Source organism: Gigantopelta aegis, chromosome 5, assembly GCF_016097555.1.
Source record: "Gigantopelta aegis isolate Gae_Host chromosome 5, Gae_host_genome, whole genome shotgun sequence".
Taxonomy (NCBI): Eukaryota; Metazoa; Mollusca; class Gastropoda; order Neomphalida; family Peltospiridae; genus Gigantopelta; species Gigantopelta aegis.
Window position 1 is genome coordinate 34,007,400 of NC_054703.1, and position 19,554 is coordinate 34,026,953.

Consider the following 19,554-nt stretch of genomic DNA (forward strand, 5'->3'; position numbering starts at 1 on the left):
TCAAAACACTCTTCGCAGAACAGTGGCCACACGGCATTGTGATTATTTTTTACAAAGGGGTGACAGGTTGTTCGCCTGTCCCGTAACACTTTGTGAATAATACAGATATCTACGTACTTTTGTTGTATACACCGATATTTAAAAATAAGATTCAATATTTATAAAATTATCCGCTTCGTACGACAGGTTTTTAACGAAAGCAAATTGTTCGTTTCCGCGATGGAAGATACTCTTTCCCCTCTGTAATTGTCAGGTAGACCCATCGACCACCGATGCTGCTTGCTTAAAAGAGATCGGCGGTTGGTTAAGATTAGTCACGTGAGAGTCTAGACATTTTGGCGCGGCGAGCGTCTCGCTTGATTGTTGCGTAAATAGCCTAAATAAGCTATTAAATTACAAGCGGTGGCTATCTAACTTAAAGCCACGGGTAAACAATCTTCGTACGGATGTTCCAAAACAACATTTTGCGTGGTTACTATATTTTTGGTCACTTTTCTTACATTTACAATTCGGAAAAAACTTGGGCAGACCCATGTTGTCAAAGCCGTCAAGCGGAGTATGGGGAACCCCTACCTAGCGGAAACTACAGTTTACGTTTGACCGACTTGGACCGTGACTAGTGGGAGGGGTGTTCGTGTATCATATTGTGCTGGGGTGTCGTTAAATATCCATTCATTCATTCATTCATTCATTCATTCATTTATTGTATCTTACCTTTCTATATTTTGTCATTTGTTATTACTATTACTGCCCTCTTTCCCTACTCTCTCTCTCTCTCTCTCTCTCTCTCTCTCTCTCTCTCTCTCTCTCTCTCTCTCTCTCTCTCTCTCTCTCTCTCTCTCTCTCTCTCTCTCTGTTTCAAACATGTTATACATGTATGCTAGATATCCCAATAACCGTAATTTATAATTTAGTGGTGGTGGGCTTTTTGTTTGTTTTTTTAAAACAAATTTTCCTTCTTTTTTTTATTATCATTTTTAAATATTACGGTAGTCAATTATTTTTATTTTTCGCCACAGGACACCTGTCACTAGTTTATCTTTTTCTCTCTTTTTTGTTTCTAGAAATCGTTTTCTTTCTTCTTTTTTTTTTTTTCTTTTTTTTTCTTTTCTTTTTATTATTATTTATTTATTTATTATATTATATAATATATATTTAAAAAAATAAAATTCGATAGCACATATTTTACTAAACTAATTGCACCGAAGAGCGACGAAGCATTCACACCAAAAAAAGAAAGAACGCAAGAAAAAAAAAATGTACCGATAGTTAATGCCCCTTGGAGTATCGCGAATATGGACTCGACCAGATTATTATAAACAGCGTTATAGAAGCAGACGACGAGTTTATGCGGCGTTGGCGCCTGTGTGTAAAATTCATACATGAAAGGACGGCGTTCGATCCACGGTAATTAAATCACGCGAGATAACGAGCCAGGGCGCGCCGTTTGTCTATGTAGATTTACAACCAGACCAGTACACGAATCGGGGCGCGAAGCACGTCTGAGCGCGGGGCTAGTTTGTTTTGTCTTCCACGTCAATTAAATCGCAGCAGTATTTGTTAAAACAAGTTTTGTCCTGGCAAAGTTTATAATATTTATTTGTGTGGGTTTTAAAAAAATTATATTGTCATGGAAACTGATATTGTAAATAATAAAGGGTTCGCCTCAACTGAATTCTGTCATTGGTCCGGTAAAATAAATAAATAAATAAATAAAATTAATTAATTAATAAATGAAATAAATTTAAATAAATAAATAAATAAATAATGTAAGAAAGAGAAATAAATAATAATAAATTAATTAATGTTTAACGACATCCCAGCACGAAAAATACATCGGCTATTTGGCTGTCAAACTAGGGTAAATCCAAACATGAAGAAAGAAAAAAAACAGAAGTTCTACTGGTATTAAATTATTTTGTGGTAAATTTTTATATACCTTCAATTCTATAGAAAATAACGGGCATAGACGTTTACCTTGATGAACTATATGCATAATTTATAAATCGGTATTACCTAACGGTACACTAAAATAAAAGTTTCTTGTTTAGAATATAAATTTTGCGGGGTGTTTTTTTCGTACATAGATAATAAATGTGATTATTGGGAGGTAAAATCCTAGTTGGTATTTAGGCTATTGTAAACATTAAAGGGCCATTCCTGAGTTTGGTGCATTGTAAGATGTTTCCGACTAATAAAATATTTCTACGATTAAAATTACATATTAAATATATTTTCTTGTTTAGAATATCAGTGTCTGTATATTCAATGTGTTTCTGGTCGTCTTAATATTTGTAAGAGGCCCAACCTGGATTTTGTCTTCAAATAATTTCGTACGTACGAAAAAATATATTTTAGGAAATAAAACATAAAACAAATATTAGAACGATCAGAAACACGTTTAATATACAGCCACTAATATTTTATGCAGAAAAATATATTTGATATGTAATTACAATCGTTAAAAAGTCTGTTAGTCGATAACATCTTAAAATTGCAGCAAACTCGGGAATGTCCCTTTAAGACGATTAGTTTACCAAATTACCAAATGTTTAACAGAGGCGGATCTGTGGGGGAGGGCCCGCCCCGGGAGGGCCCGCCCCCCCAAATTTAGCGACAGTTATAATGTTATTATATATTAATTTTTATTCCCCTCCAAACCCACCTCAAAGTTCCGCCTCATGTCATTGCCCCTCCCCCCCCCCCCCTTAAATAGATTTTCTGGATCCGCCATTGTTTGACATCCAGTAGCCGATGATTAGCCTGTATTGAACAGGATGAATACATGTTTTACGCTACATCAGCACTCGGCTATTTAGTGTCAAAAGTAGCCGATAACTAATTTATTAATCAAAGTGCTCTAGGGTTGTTTTTAATATTCTTTCCCCACATATTAGGCCACAGAAATATATTCTTCATCTCTGGTCAGCAGTCTGGTCGATTTTTATTTTGTGCTTCGACATTTTTTTTTTTTTAGGCCTACTAACTAATATAATTTGAAGCACACATATTTCAATTTCTTTTGCCCTTTAAATGCACTATCTTCTTCAATGCTGTAATTTTCTGCGTGAAATAGATGCCAAACACGAATAAACGTATGACCCGTATAACTGCTAGTCGCAGACGTAAAGTTACGATGTTTTGTGAAATTCCCACCCTACCCCCACAATTATTTTTTTAAATCGAAATATATTTTTTTTTATTGGGGATGGGGTGCGGTGGGGGGGGGGGGGATATTAGCAAAAGTTTGAGTATTTATTTTGTGTTAGTCCGTTAAAGATCTGTTTTCGTTCGTGGCGTGTCGTTATCGGTTAATTTAATTCGGTTTGCGACACTTTATCCAAACGTAGCTTAATATGGTAGTTATTGCGTTTTAAAGGTACAGAATCTACATCATGTCAAATGTTCGGCTATTTGTTTTGTTTAACGACACCACTAGACCACATTGATTTATTAATCATCGGCTATTGGATGCCAAGGTAAATAAATGTTAATAATATTAGGACGGTTGTAGGGTTGGGTTTTCAAAAGTTAGTTTTCTCCCCGCATTTTCAACCCACATTAACACCAGTAAAACAAATGGCTATTATTATGTTTTATTCCCTCTAGCACCTCGTTAAGGCTGTGTGTTTTGTCTATTGTTCATAACAGAATACAGACTACTTCCCCACCATTCATCTTTGGCAGTATTTCCGAGAATAATTGACATCATTTTGTCGGCGGCGTGATGTGATTTACACCCCGCAACAAACCATCTCGCGCCAACAATGGCTCGCACGCGCAGACGTGTCACGTGACCCTTTATGATATCCCGTCAATCACGGGTTCCCGCCACTGTGTCTGGACCGGACGACGAAGTTGTGACCGGCACGGCAGACGAACAAACGAAAGATTAATTTGCGGGCGTCTGCGCGCTCTGGTAGCAGCGACGAGTCAACATCATATTCAAAAGGATTAATTGCTCTGTATTAATCAGCTGACGATAGCTCTAGGGTCTTAAAGTGACAGACCTTGGTTTTTAAACACTATGTATTAGCGTATTTTTCACTTACCATTTTATGATAATTTCATACTTTTTTTTCCAACTTATTTTCGTGCTTATAATCCAATTAAGGTTCAAACACGCTGTCCTGGGCACACACGATTCAGCTGTCTGTCCAGGATAGTGGGTTAGTGGTTAGTGAGAAAGAAGATGGTGTAGTGGTCATACACCTACCCATTGAGTCGTGAAAACTCGCTCTGGTTGGGAGCCGGTACCGGGATGCGAACCCAGTAGGTTGTTTCCATTAGTAGCAATGGATCTTTTATATGCACCATCCCACAGACAGGATAGCACATACCATGACCTTTGATATACCAGTCGTGGTGCACTGGCTGGAACGAGAAACAGCCCAATGGTTCCAATGGCGGGGATCGATCCCAAACCGACCGCGCATCAAGTGAGCGCTTTACCACTGGGCTACGCCCCGCCCCTCTCCATTTCAACGTCACATACTCTTGTTTCACTTCACTGTAACTTTATCCAGATGTGTTACAGGTTTGTACATTAACCAAACTTAGTGTTTATGTTCACGAGTTCAAAGTAGGGTATGCGACTTTAACTGACTGCTCGGGCGTTTTGTTTTTAACTGCCAAACGTCATCCGATAGGGTTAATTGAATAAGCCTGTTTGACGAACGGATAAGACAATGGCGGCGTCCAGTGATCAGATCGGTCTCGGTGAAGTAGATGGTTGTTCGACCCATTGTTGTCTGCGGGATTTGTCTTTCATTGCTAATCCCCACGAATCAGATCCAAGTACGTAATGCTGGGTTAACACTACCAACTGTCACAACAGAGTTGGCGAACCCGCCGATCTCTCGACTTCTACGACTGTCCAGTTGCTAGTCTGATCGCTCTTACAACTCGATTCTCGTCGTATAATGCTAGTGTCAGACAACCAACTGTCACGACAGAGTTGTCGAACTCGCCGATCTCTGGACTTCTACGACTGTCCAGTTGCTAGTCAGAGCGTTCTTACAACTGGATTCTCGTCGTATAATGCTAGGGTTAGACTATCAACTGCCAGTGTTTCTGCCAGAAAGACATTTTTGGGTTTGGCGCTATGGAATTGAATGCAACCACAGTCAGCAGGAGGTATGGGGGGGCCTCCCACTGAAAGAAAATGGGTTAAGTTTAGGGTTAGAGTTAAGAAAACCATACAGTAATGATAAGAGTAATTAATTTTGTCCAAAAAAAAAATCTGCCAGAAAATTTGGGTATGGCGCCATACCCGTTTTACCCTCTGGCAAAAACCCTGACTGTCACAACAGAGTTGGGGAACCCGCCGATCTCTGGACTTCTACGACTGTCCAGTTGCTAGTCTGAGTACTTTTTACAATAAACTAAAACACTTTTTTTCTTGACTTTTTCCAGCACTTGAAGTTGTTAATTAATAACTGTCTGCCAGGATTACATAAAGGTTTGCTTTGTTTAACGACACCACTAGAGCACATTGATTAATTTATCATCGGCTATTGGTTGTCAAACACTAGGTAATTTTGATCCAGTCTTCAGAGGAAACACGCTTAATTTTTTTCCCATTTTATGTGCACTTTCCCGCAGACAGGACAGCACATACCAGGGCTTTTGTTAGACCAGTCGTGGGGATCTGGTTGAGACGGGGAAAAGATTACATATACCAACATAGATCATTATGTTTGAATTATGGGGGGGGGGGAACCCCCACCACCCCCCCTCCCCCCCACCGCCCCCCCCAAAAAAAAAAACCCCCCAAAAAAAAAAAAAACAACAACAACAACAACACACAACCAAAAACAAAAACAAAAACAGAGACATCCATTCATTTATACTTATTTTTGTAATATTCAATTTCCGGGCTGAACCCTGGTGAATTTGGAAGGCATTCTACCCGCATGCCACCACTCCACCCCCACCCCCACCCCCACCCTTTTGTTGAGCTGCATATATTCCATGACTTATTTAATATGATCTACCAACAGTCCAGTACAAAACCTTTTTTCCCAAAAGCCACCATCACCCCCACCCCAGCTTTGTACGGATCCGCCCCTGCATGCAACACGAGACAATAATAATTATGCATCCAGAAGTGGATAAAGGGAATCCTCGCCTTTTCAAGACGTCCATAACTAAACATTACTCTGGCGACTGGGCGTCCGACGCGAAACAAACAGCGATCAATCGCAGACGGCCATTCGATTCGACTGGTCAGTTTACTCCGGAACCAATTACTCTGCAGCTATCACCGTGGCGCGCCCGCTTGGCTGAGCGACCGAACAAGTCAAGTGGACGTTTTTATCTCACCATCGCCGTTGATTACGGTGATTCATCAGAACGCGCCAGCCTCTAGGGTCAGGTCATTAAGTCGTCGGGTTTAATTAACGCCAGTAGGTGCCGGGTTCGAATCCCCAGAGTGGATTTCTTTTTTGGAGGGGGAGGTGTAGGACTACTACATCATGCTTATATTCGATTAATGTTGAAGGATATTCGCGACTGGTTACGGTGATTCATCTTGACAAAGTGTTTTGTTTAACGACACCACTAGAGCACTTTGATTTATTAATCATCGGCTATTGGATGTCAAACATTTGGTAATTTTGACATACGGTCTTAGAGAGGAAACCCGCTACATTTTTCCAATAATAGCAAGGGATCTTTTATATGTACCATCCCACAGACAAGATAACACATACCTATTTGATACACCAATTGTGGTGCACTGGTTGGAACGAGAAATAGCCCAATGGGCCCACCGACGGGGATTGATCCTAGACTGACCGCACACCAAGCGATCGCTTAACCACTGGACTACGTCTTGCCCCCACCTCCTTGTAAAACTAGATTAGATAAACAAGAAAAACATGAAGAATTCGCCCCATCTTGACATTGTCACTTGTAAAATAATAATTCACAATTCTGGATGCCATTTTCATCAAACCGGCCTCAGTGGCGTCGTGGTTAGGCCATCGGTCTACAGGCTGGTAGGTACTGGGTTCGGATCCCAGTCGAGGCATGGGGTTTTTAATCCAGATACCGACTCCAAACCCTGAGTGAGTGCTCCGCAAGGCTCAGTGGGTAGGTGTAAACCACTTGCACCGACCAGTGATCCATAACTGGTTCAACAAAGGCCATGGTTTGTGCTATCCTGCCTGTGGAAAGCGCAAATAAAAGATCCCTTGCTGCTAATCGGAAGAGTAGCCCATGTAGTGGCGACAGCGGGTTTCCTCTCAAAAATCTGTGTGGTCCTTAACCATATGTCTGACGCCATATAACCGTAAATAAAATGTGTTGAGTGCGTCGTTAAATAAAACATTTCTTTCTTTCTTTGTAGAATAGTACACGTATATTGTTACTAGTACATAAATTATAATTGTGCTAGGATATTGTAACCATTATAACATGTCTGGGGCTTCTTCTTTTTTCTTGTTGATATTATTATTCATGTCTGTATAATTCATATACGGAAGTAAATGATTGATTGACACGCGGGATGTTAAAGTCACAGAGTTTCATTATCCACTGACGTTTTATTATATATTATTTATTTCATTTTTTTTTTTTTTTTTTTTTTTTTTTTTTTTGTCTTGTGCAGAAATAGTCTACGGCTTTGTAGTAAAAAAATAAAGAAAAAAATGAAGTAGTAGTCTTAAAGATGAATGAATAAATGAATGAATGAATGAATGAATGAATGAATGAATGAATGAATGAACGAATGTTTAAGTAATTTATCACACATTTTAATTTACAGTTATATGGCGCATGGGTGTAGGAAAGTGCTAAAAGTGTGTGTGTGGTGGGGGGGGGGGGGGGGGCACAAACACATACACACATAAATACATGTATAAATATATATAAAAAACCATCGCTGCTGCTAAAAAATGGAGGTGGAGGAACATGTCCCTGTGACACCCCCCACCCCCACCCGCTTCCTACGCCAGAGTGGCGCCAAACATGTAGTTAAAGAATGAGAGAGGAAACGTACTGCCCCTCTTCCATGGGGTACATTTTTACATTAGTGCTGAAAGGAATCTTTTATATGTAAAATCCATAAGCGTACGAGACCGGGGACGGGGAGGGAAACTGCCCCCCCCCCCCTTCCAGTGCTGGAGCAAATCCTCAAATTAGTTGAGAGAAAACCCGCTGCCGCCACTTCATGGGCTACTCTTTTCGATTAGCAGCAAGGGATCTTTTATATGCACCATCCCACAGCCAGGGTATCACACAGTAGCGTAGCGTGGGCGGGGCCACTGGGGCCGTTGCCCCGGGCACAAAATTCCGGACTGATGGAAGGGACTTGGGGAGTGCTAACGGTCCACTAGTTAGGGGGTGCAATACTTGCCTTGCCCCGAGCGCTGGCAACCCACGCTAGCACATACACGGCCTTTGATATACCAATCGTAGCAATTAGTGATCATTGCCTGTGACAATCGATGATGGATTTTTAGAATTGAACATCACATCACTGTCATCAGTTGAGCCAAAACAATTGATGTTTGATTACAGTCAATCACTGAAACATCACCGTATATGCAGTATGAATGTTATGTCAAAATTTAACTTTGTTTTGTTTAACGACACCACTAGAACACATTATTTATCATCGGCTATTCAGCCATCTATGTTTACTTTACCTCTAGGAGCCAGACGGTGCCTACTTGTTTGAATTCCCACATAGCTAGGTGCGAGACGTAGCCCAGTGGTAAAGCGCTTGCTTGATGCACGGTCGGTTTGGGATCGATCCCCAACAGTGGGACCATTGGACCGTTTCTTGCTCCAGCCAGTGCACCACGACTGGTCTATCAAAGGCCGTGGTATGTGTTATCCTGTCTGTGGGATGGTGCATATAAAAGATCTCTTGCTGCTAATCGAAAAGAGTAGCCCATGATGTGGCGACAGCGGGTTTCCTCTCTCAATATATGTGTGGTCCTTAAGCATATGTCGGACGCCATATAACCGTAAATAAAATGTCTTTAGTGCGTCGTTAAATAAACCATTTTAGCTTCCTTCCTTCTTGCATAGCTGTTTGGTACTAATGCTAATAGGAACACATTTCCTTCCTTCCTTCTTGCATAGCTGTTTGGTACTAATGCTAATAGGAACACATTTCCTTCGTTCCTTCTTGCATAGCTGTTTGGTACTAATGCTAATAGGAACACATTTCCTTCGTTCCTTCTTGCATAGCTGTTTGGTACTAATGCTAATAGGAACACATTTCCTTCCTTCCTTCTTGCATAGCTGTTTGGTACTAATGCTAATAGGAACACATTTCCTTCGTTCCTTCTTGCATAGCTGTTTGGTACTAATGCTAATAGGAACACATTGTATTATCCAGCTGCCCCCTTACGAAAATGGGAGTCTGTACGCCTTTGTTAACATCTAATAGCCCGAACAGCATATCAGGCGCGCGTGCACGATTTTGTTGTTGTTGTTGTTGTTGTTAAGGGGAGGCGGTCTAAACTGTAGTGTTCGACACTTATAGGGGAGTAAAGTCATGCTACGCCGGGAAATATATTGAAAAAAACAAAACAAAAAAACCCCGAAGGAAAGTTGCATGAGCAGAGGTAGGTTCATGATGGCGCTGAGAGTGGCAGTCCTCCCACATGAGCAGAGGTACCTGTAGTAGGCCTACACTAAGTGACTTGTTATAGTTGTAGATAGCTTGAGTCACCCACATATCAATAAGTGGAGGGCTAGAGGTGACTCGAGCTATGGTGTAGGATGCAAACATGTCAAGGTTTTGTGTTTCTCTCAACTACATTATACATGGCTGTCAAACAGTACATGTAAAATACTCGTACACAGGTTCCCAAATGTGACCGCATTTATCTCCAGGTTGACGACTCATGACATACTAGCATCACGCCTGTTGACCAGATACGTTAATGCGGGACGAGACGTTGCCCTAGCCCGAGTACGAAACAGAACGTCATAACTGTCCAAATGTCCGTCTTGCTCTCTTACGACCACAGGCACGGCGGAACAGGGGTTGGGGAGGTTCTAGCTCCTCCAATAATTCGGAATCAAAACTATTATTGGTAGTAAAACGGTCGGTCTGGGATCGATCCCCGTTGGTGAGCCCATTGGGCCATTTCTCGTCCCAGCCAGTGCACCACCACTGGTATTTCAAAGACCGTGGTATGTGCTATCCTGTCTATGTGATAGTGCATATAAAATATCCCTTGCTACTAATGGAAACATGTAGTTCTCTTTAAGACTACACGTCAAAATTACCAAACGTTTTACCTCCAATAGCCGATGGTTGATAAATTCTTCAGTGTGTTCTAATGGTGTCGTTAAACAAAACACTTCTCTTTTTTTTGCATGTCAACCTGAAGGCACGGATTTAGGATGTTAATTTTAATTATGTAATGTAGTTTGATGACGTTGATAAAGCTTTTTGCCTACAATAATCCGCACCCGACAAGTCGTCAATTTCTCTTCCGATTTTCACGAAACTTCACATACAGAAATATGATTATATCTTGAACGAGTTCGCGTTTTGCCCGTCTGTGCTAAAGGTCAAGGTCGCTGTTACTAAAATTGGAAATTACAATGTCACAGCTCTAGCGAATTAATTTCTCATCCGATTTTCACGAAACTTCACATACAGGAAAATGATCATATTATCTTGAACGAATTCGTGTTTCGCCTGTGTCAAAGGTTAAGGTCACCGTTACTAAAAATAGAAATTACGACATCCCCATTCTACCAACTTAATGTTTCAACCCATTTTCATAAAACATTACATATAGAATAGGGTCATATCTTGATCGAGTTCACGTTCACCCATCTGTGTCAAAGGTTAAGGTCACCGTTACTAAAAATAGAAATTATGACAACCCCGTTCTACCGACTTAATTTTTCAACCCATTTTCATAAAACATTATATATAGAATAGGGGTCATATCTTGATCGAGTTCGCGTTTAACCCATCTGTGTTAAAGATCAAGGTAGCCGTTACTAAAAATAGAAATTATGATGTTACCGTTCTACCGACTTAATTTTTCAACCCATTTTCATAAGACATCTTATGTATGAATAGGATCATATCGTTAACGAGCTCACGTTTTGCCCCTGTTCGTCAAAAAGTCAAGATCACAGTTACTAAAAATAGAAATTAGGTCTACTTAGGTCTACTTACATTTCTTATCCAATTTTTAGGAAACTTCATATCATATTTTGGACAAGGTTGAATTTTACCTCACATCATCAAAAGTAAAGGTCACATCACAATATCTTGAATGAGTTTGCATTTTGTCAGTTAAAATTAAAGTTCACTGTTACTAAAAATAGATATTATGATGTCTGCAGACTTTATTTCTCATCTTGAACCAGTTTTTATTACACCTATCGTCATCCATAGTTGTATCGTCATCCATAGTTGTATCGAACTTCAATTATTATCAATTACAAACATGCAACAAATTTTAAAATTTAATTATTATTATTATTTTTACATGCATTTATGAACATCCACAGATGCAACTATAAATCAAGTTTCACTGATGCAGGATTTATCGTTTGTAAGAAATGGAGCTTATCACAAAACTTTAATGTTGAGCATAGGTCTCACTACACAGATGTCATCTGCCACTGAAACCCATGAAGACTGCCAACAGAACGGCGTCTTGTTGGTACTGGCAACATACACCATTGCGAACATACATTATGTAAGCATTTATTTTCACTCCAAAATTGAGAACATTTCCTTCTCAGTTTTTTGCTTTATGACTGCATCTGGCTGTAGTACTGATCCGAACAGGTGGTTCATTAACCGATTCACTACGGCTGTCTCTTGCGCTATACACCCATGTCCCAAAAGGTCAATGCACAATATTACAAAATAACATGGGTAAAAAATATCGCAAGAACGCTTACCATTAAACACACATATTGTTTTAATTCTTCCCCAATTCCTAGAAGTGAATATGTGAACCATGACATATGTCACAATTAGGAACTATAGTGGACCGTGATCGATGAACTCTCACCCGGAAGTGATCTGTTTAGTGAGATCTAACATAAAAGTTAATGCTATTATCACCATAGGAAAAATAATACCTATATTTAACAGTTTTACTTTGTAAATGCGAGACAAAAACGCACAAGCATTAATGTTAATACGAACAACTTAACTGTCATTATCCAGATTTGGTCATTGTCATTTAATCTGGCTAAAAATTAACCTGACCAACCCCCACCCCCCGAAAAAAATGGGAGCCTATGTACCTATGTAAAATCGATTGGTGAATCATAATATTGGGGCTTCTAGTTTATTGCTTGAGTGTAAATGTGACAGTTATTTTTCATCCTATTGTGCCAGTCATGTGCATAATCAATGACACCAATCAACTGCATAATATTTATTCACAGATTCACATGTAAACACCCGATATAGTGGAAATACAAAACACACTTTTTTGGATCGCAGTTCATTGGAAATGTACAAAGTTATATCACATATATTTCACATGTAAACACAGGTATCATACATTTCATATGCAATATATAAAATATCACACTTCTGACATACAGATACCAATATCATATATTTCAATGATATTATTTTCACATACTTAGCATGTAATTTAAATATTGATATCACACATTTTACAGACAATACAAATATTGTCTATATTTACAAATCTGCACATTCCGATATCTACACAATTCTCATATAGTTTTTAACCAAAATACCTGATTTACATATGTCCGAAACATTTCTCTCAATAAGATAATACACATAGAAACATTCTTAATTGTCCAGTAGTAATTTTGGCAGACTGCAATGACCGATGCACGGATACTTCTATGTAAAATAATTCAATATTCACACACACACAGACACACACACACACACAAAACGTCACCTGACATAAAATGTTTTAGATATTTAAGACGAAAACTCGCCCAATGTTAAAAATATGTCAACCAATAGATAAAATAAGGTATAAATAAGTATGTCAATAATAATATTTTTTTTTAAGTATATGTATATTATATATGTATGTACATGTAAGTATGAAACAGAAACAAAAGAAAAACAGCAACAACATATGGTTAATTGCAAAATTTAATACAGTTTAGGACGGAAAGAATGGTTTGTTTGTTATCACAGACTATATTCAGCAGTTTACCCACCAGGCTAACAGTATATACAACATTATTAAAGGTACATTGTCTCAATTACATACATATATATATATATACACATTTCAATAACATCTAAATTATGTGAAAATATCCAATGGATAAATCGACTGAATTACACACCTTGAACAAATTTTAAAAGAGAAAGACACAAGTATACAGCACAAATAATACTCTAGCAATTATTATACATGAAATTATTGCTGTGTTATAAAATAGCATGCAGTATTATAATTATGTTAAAAATGAAGCAAACTAATTATTTTCTCCTTTCACAAATAGTTATCCTGACCTCTTGACCTTTCTGCATTTTGGACTGTTTCAAACAGTATAATAATAATTTTTAAACAAATCAGGGCTGAAAATTAGGATTCTCCAATTGTTTTTTTTCTCCCCCAAAACCAACCAGTACCCCCACAATTGGCCTACCACAGGCTAAGGTATAAGCTGCCCTGTCTCAGAAATTCTTGCTACTGATGGAAACATTTACCAGTTTTCTCTGAAGACTACGTGTCACAATTTTAAATGTTTGACATCCAATAGTAGATAATTAATAAATAAACGTGCTCTAGTGGTGTCTTTTAAAACAAAGTAAACGTGACTCTGGAACGGATGTACCTTCAATAAAATATTCATAATTAAAGCTATACCTCATACTACCCAATATACAATCCTGATGGAAAATTATAGGGTATTAAATGAGCTTTCATTTCGTATCATGTTTATATCCCGAGTGAAATAATTTTCATTTGACACATGCGCTAGCGACGTCAAAAGTGTTATGTCCCACTTGGCATTCTAGTGGGATGTATCACTTTGCTATGTACCAAGATAGTTTTAACCATATGGGTAATAACACAATTTACTAAACATGTAAACGATATAATAAATAAGACATACAATAATAACAACAGTGGTGGAATCATTAAAAGGCACGACAACAAATATTAAAAACAAAAAAAATATCACATTAGTTGGTCATAGTCCATGGTTTTGTCTAATTACTTATGTCCTAGGAACACTACACAATAGTTTTTTTACTTGATTCTTCTCTCAAATGTCTAAGTAAGTAGCTGGTTTCCATTTTTATTTTTTTCAAAGTTAGCAGATTAATAATAAAATTATATGTTCACAAAAGCCAATTCTCGCATTCACACACAGGTTTTAAAAACAAGAGGCTTTTTTTAGTTTAAAACAAAAACAAATAAATATACTATCTTGGTGCTAATAAGTTCCATTTGGTTTTCATAATGATTACAACCAATGTTTTTGGCATAAAACTGACAACAAATACTTTGAATAATGGAATCCTGTTAATTTGTATCACACTTTTTTTTTGTAGTCGAACACGAAACGAAACTGGTCCCAAATGTTGTTCTCTTTTTATGGTTCACACAGGTTAGTTGTCTCCCTTTGTTCTAATCACTGAGTTGACACAGGAGGGCAGCACCTTTCGCAATCCAATAGTCCTGACTTCTAGATGATGGGAGATACACAGCAACCACGTAGTTAGTCGAATGACCTGGAAAAAAATAAAAATAAATAAAAAACAAAAAAGGAAATGTTTTTTTTTTTTTTAAATAAACATGATACAACAGTTCACTAAACATCCCAGCAAAATCCAAACTTCAGCTAACTGATGTGTAACATGGCAATTGCAAAACTTGGACCGACATTAAATTTTGTTTTATTTAAGAATACCACTAGAGCACATTGATTACTTAATTGCATATGAAATGTCAAATATTTGGTAATGTTATGTGATCTTCAGAGGAAACCAACTGACAAGACAGTATACCATACCAAAGCCTTTGGTATATCAATTGTTGGGGGGGATTGGTTGAGATGGGTGGAGGTGGGGGGGAACTCAATGGGTCTGCCGAGGTTTGCTCCTATGATCCAAGCATCTCAAGTGAGCACACTGCTGACAGAGCGAAATTTCACCCGTACTATACCCAATGCAACCACAAAACATAATCGACCTCTTTCTGCCATAATAAAAATTGAGGGTATGTACTAAAAACAAAACATACCGTAAGTGTCTCTATTAGGTGGTTATGGGCTTCAACTGTTTAGCCCATTGGGCTATTTCTCGTTCCAGCCAGTGCTCCACAGCTGGTGTAACAAAGGCTGTGGTGTGCACAGTGGAACTCCTCTAAACCGGACACACCCGGAACCAAGTAAAAAGTCTGGTTTTAAAAGGTATCCGGTTTAGAGAGGTTCTTTTCTGCACAGATATTTAAAAAGAGACCATGAAAAACATCCGGTTTTGAAGGAATTCCGGTTTACAGAGGGTCTGGTTTTGAAGGAATTCCGGTTTACAGAGGATCCGGTTTTGAAGGAATTCCGGTTTACAGAGCGTCTGGTTTTGAAGGAATTCCGGTTTACAGAGGGTCCTCTTTTGAGAGGTTTCACTGTACTATCCTGTCTGTGGGATGGTGGATATAAAAGATTCATTGCTGCTAATCGAAAAAGAGTAGCCCATGAAGTGGTGACAGCGGGTTTCCTCCCTCAATATCTGTGTGGTCCTTAACCATATAACCGTAATTTAAAATATGTTGAGTGCCTCGTTAAATAAAAACATTTCTTTCCTTCAAGTGTTTTGAAATTGGGACACATATTTCATGCACTTTAACAGCAATTCTCTTACTGTAGTCTATCTAAAACTTATAAATTATATGTCCATTAATTTCCAAGATTTTAGGGTATGTAATTTCCCCTCCGTCAGAAACGCTGTTTCTACCTGTGATCATCAGATGTCACACTTTATTACTAAAATGTTATATGTAAGGATGTCAATAGAAAAACAAATTAAGTCTGAAGTCAAGCCCAGTGGGAAAAAACAAAATCCATCTGCACAGCTCCTAAAAAGTGTACCTTGTAGCATGAGGAAAGTCAAAAAAGTATTTATGGAAAATATCTGCTAAACAGTAGTCTTTACTGAAAACAAAAATGACTCCAGATGATTATGAATATCAGATGACCACAGAAAAGTCGGAAATCCATGTACACGTGCATGTGAAGAATGTTTCGATATTGAAATGTGGTCCAGTGCGAAATCGGCCATCATAACTTTAGGATGAAGGACAGTAAGGGACTCAGTCTATGGCGAGTTTGTGAGCTTGCGTGAACCAAATCTGAAGTTAAAGTAAGTTTATTTTTACTACTGAAACATATTTTTGGCTAATAAAAATAAGATGATTATTTCATTTTGTTACTCTATCTTTATGCATACCTAATCTTTGTGCTATGCACATTTCAAGTTATACATCTAATTTCCCTGATGATTCCTTTAGTTCTGTCGAAGCACATATGTAACACAGAAATATTTATGACTGCTCTATATAGTTAGACGTATTTCAACATAGGAGGAGGCACAAAGAGAGGAAGCCCACAGCAGCCACATGCTTTACTCCTGCCAATAAAGCAGCATGGGATCTTTTGTGTGGACTTTCACACATACAGGACAGTACATACCACAGCTTTTGGTGTACCGGTTGTGATGCACTGCCTGGGATGATGGAAACTTAACACACCTTAGTTGAGCACTCTACCACTGACCTAGATCCTGCCCTTTATAAAATGAAATACATTCCAGTTCTGAAACCCCGACCACTACCGATCCCCGGTCGGGCTGCTGGTGCTCTCCAGACCTGTCAACCCTCCCGGATTCTGCGGGAGTCTCCCGGTATTTGATCAAATCTCCTTTCACCTGTGCGGGAGACAGTTTCTCCTGTTAAATGACATTTTTGTAAGCATAAAAAAAAATCGATCCTCTTTTGTCAAAATAACAGAAGGGAAGTAACTCTGCCTTTTTTTCTCATTTGGAAAATGTCGACTACTTTCGGTTTCCGAGAATGTAACAGGCCGAATTGTCCCGACTGTTTAACCTTTGCCGAAGTGAGAATTGTGGGATAGCCTATTTATATTGTTAAAAAAGCACATGGAGTTTATAAAATAACGTGTTATTATAATGTTTGTTGTCATCGTAATGGCTACGAAGCGTGTTGCCGCTAATTCAACAGGCTGTGTATTGACATTCAGTGTTGCCATATAAAAAAAAAAAATATCCAATTTAGTTCTAATAACACCTCTGGATAGTAAAATGTCTTCCCACTGGATTACATAATGCAACTATGACAAATTTGAACTGCCAGACTCCCGAGTTGACAGCGATACACACGATGCATGTTAAAATCACATGTCACAGCAAGACAACGAAAAGACTAATTAGCTGTATAAACATACTTGTGTCAGTTAATTTTGTATGTTTGTGCGGTAAAATGTTGGTTATAAGGGTACACTTCAAGAAATTATTTTTGTACAATTAAAAAATGGTGTGTTTGACATTGACATAAAGTTACTCACGGAAATGGGTATAATTCCGATATATTTCACACGATGTCCGTAATGAGGTTTTACTTATGATTAATGAAAATACAATGTTTATTGCATCATTGTAATGATTTTAAATAAGTACCAAGCCACCGTTCCTCATTATAGTAAAAACTGAATATTAATTTATAAGATTTATATATAAATTATTCTTTGGTACTTAGGTACACTAACCACAAATGATAATGTAACGCAACCTGTAAGGCTGTAAGTGTAATACCGTAAATGTACTAATTAATTTTTTTATTTCTTGTTCATGTTCTTAACATTTTTGGATAAAATATTTTATTTTTTTAAAATATGTATTAAATCATAATAATATTTAAACTTTAAAAAAAAAAAATATATATATACGTGTATATATATATTTTTTAATTTTTTTTAATGCCAAGATCTAAGGTTAAGAAGTATATATGACATTATAAAATATTCATATAACTTATTGTAATAATGTTTTTCTTAAATCTTGCGATTTTGGGTTAAATTGTGTGAATTTAAAAAATCTCCTGCTTTTTGACAAAATCTCCTGCTTTTTCAACACACATCTCCTGCTTTCTCTTGACTAAAGGTTGACAGGTCTGGTGCTCTCTTGCACCTACCAGCGTGCACAGTCCCTCCTCCCACCCCAGGGAACATTTTGTTTTCAAAATCTTGATTAGTGATATTTTTAGTCAAGTGAAAATTTATTACCAAGTACTGTTTAGTATTTTAAAATTGTGTAGCAAATCGTGATGCGATACTGAACAAAATGTTCCCTGCATCCACCCCAAATCCTATGTGTTGAGTGCGTCATTAAATAAAACATTTCCACCCCAAACTCTTTTTCCTGTCCTGGAAAAGAGGAGCCGACCCAGGCCGACATTTATGTCCATGACAGGCATGCGCTACAACATATTGCTCTTAATGTGCACATATTAAACCCTGACGTCAGTTGTGAATTTTCAGTTCTGAATTTGCTGTTGTTTCGACTCACCGGTTGTCGACAGCACGCCTGCGCGTGCGGCGGTCTTGTAGAGCGGGCAGGTGTAGTCGTCTTCGCTCGGTTTGTAGTCCATCTGCGGCTCCATGTGCATCATGGGTAACACTGAGTTCATCTCGCCAACCATCGAGTCCTCGCACACGCCCTTCGCGTCGTCCCACCGGAACCCGTCGGTGAACAAACCGTGCACCAGCACCCCATCCGCTGGAGACTCAATCTGTGGAGGTAGTGTGATAAAACTGATTAATCACAATGTGACTCTGTACCTTTATTTCTCTCCCTTTTTTTCCCTTCCTATCTCTCTCCCTCCCTTCATTTCTCTTCCCTTTCTCTTCTTCGTTAACTCTCCTTCCCTTTATTTCTCTCCTTATATCTCACTCCCTCTTTCCCTTCATTTCTCTTCCCTTTTCTTCCCTTCATTTCTCTCTTATATCTCCCTCCCTCTCCCTTCATTTCTCTTTCCTTTCTTCCCTTCATTTCTCTCCTTCCTACATCTCTCTCCCTCCCCTCTCTCTCCCTTCATTTCTCTTCCCTTAATTTCTCTCCTTATATCTCCCTCCCTCTCCCTTCATTTGTCTTTCCTTTCTTTCCCTTCATTTCTCTCCCTTCATTTCTCTCCTTAAGTCTCCCTCCCTCTCCCTCCATTTCTCTCCTTCCTATATATCTCTCCCTCCCCCATCTCTCTCCCTTTATTTCTCTCCTTCCTATATATCTCTCCCTCCCCTGTCTCTCTCCCTTCATTTCTCTCCTTCCTATATATGTCTCCCTGCCCTCCCTCTCTCCCTTCATTTCTCTCCTTCCTATATATCTCTCCCTCCCTTCATTTCTCTCCTTCCTATATATCTCTCCCTCCCCTCTGTCTCTCCCTTCATTTCTTTCCCTCCCTTCCACTCTCTGTCCTTCCCTCACCCTATATAGTCCTTTATTTACCAAATTAATTTTTTACTACTAGTATTGGAGTTGTCTCCCAGCCTGCCAAGCTAAATTTAAATGACCTCACCATAACACAA

General features: G+C 38.5%; 1 protein-coding gene across 4 annotated transcripts in view; it reads right to left on the bottom strand.

Moving 5' to 3' along the window:
- Positions 1–12,370: 12,370 nt before the first annotated feature.
- Positions 12,371–19,554, bottom strand: part of LOC121373669 (dynein heavy chain 6, axonemal-like) — a 133,064-nt gene continuing 125,880 nt past the window's right edge. For all 4 annotated transcript variants that reach the window (XM_041500392.1, XM_041500389.1, XM_041500390.1 and 1 more), the window contains 2 exons: positions 18,539–18,761; positions 12,371–14,692 (listed from right to left, as the gene is read on the bottom strand). In XM_041500392.1, coding sequence (XP_041356326.1) covers positions 14,589–14,692; positions 18,539–18,761 — 327 coding nt within the window. In that variant the 3' untranslated portion in view covers positions 12,371–14,588. The remainder of the gene's footprint in view (positions 14,693–18,538; positions 18,762–19,554) is intronic.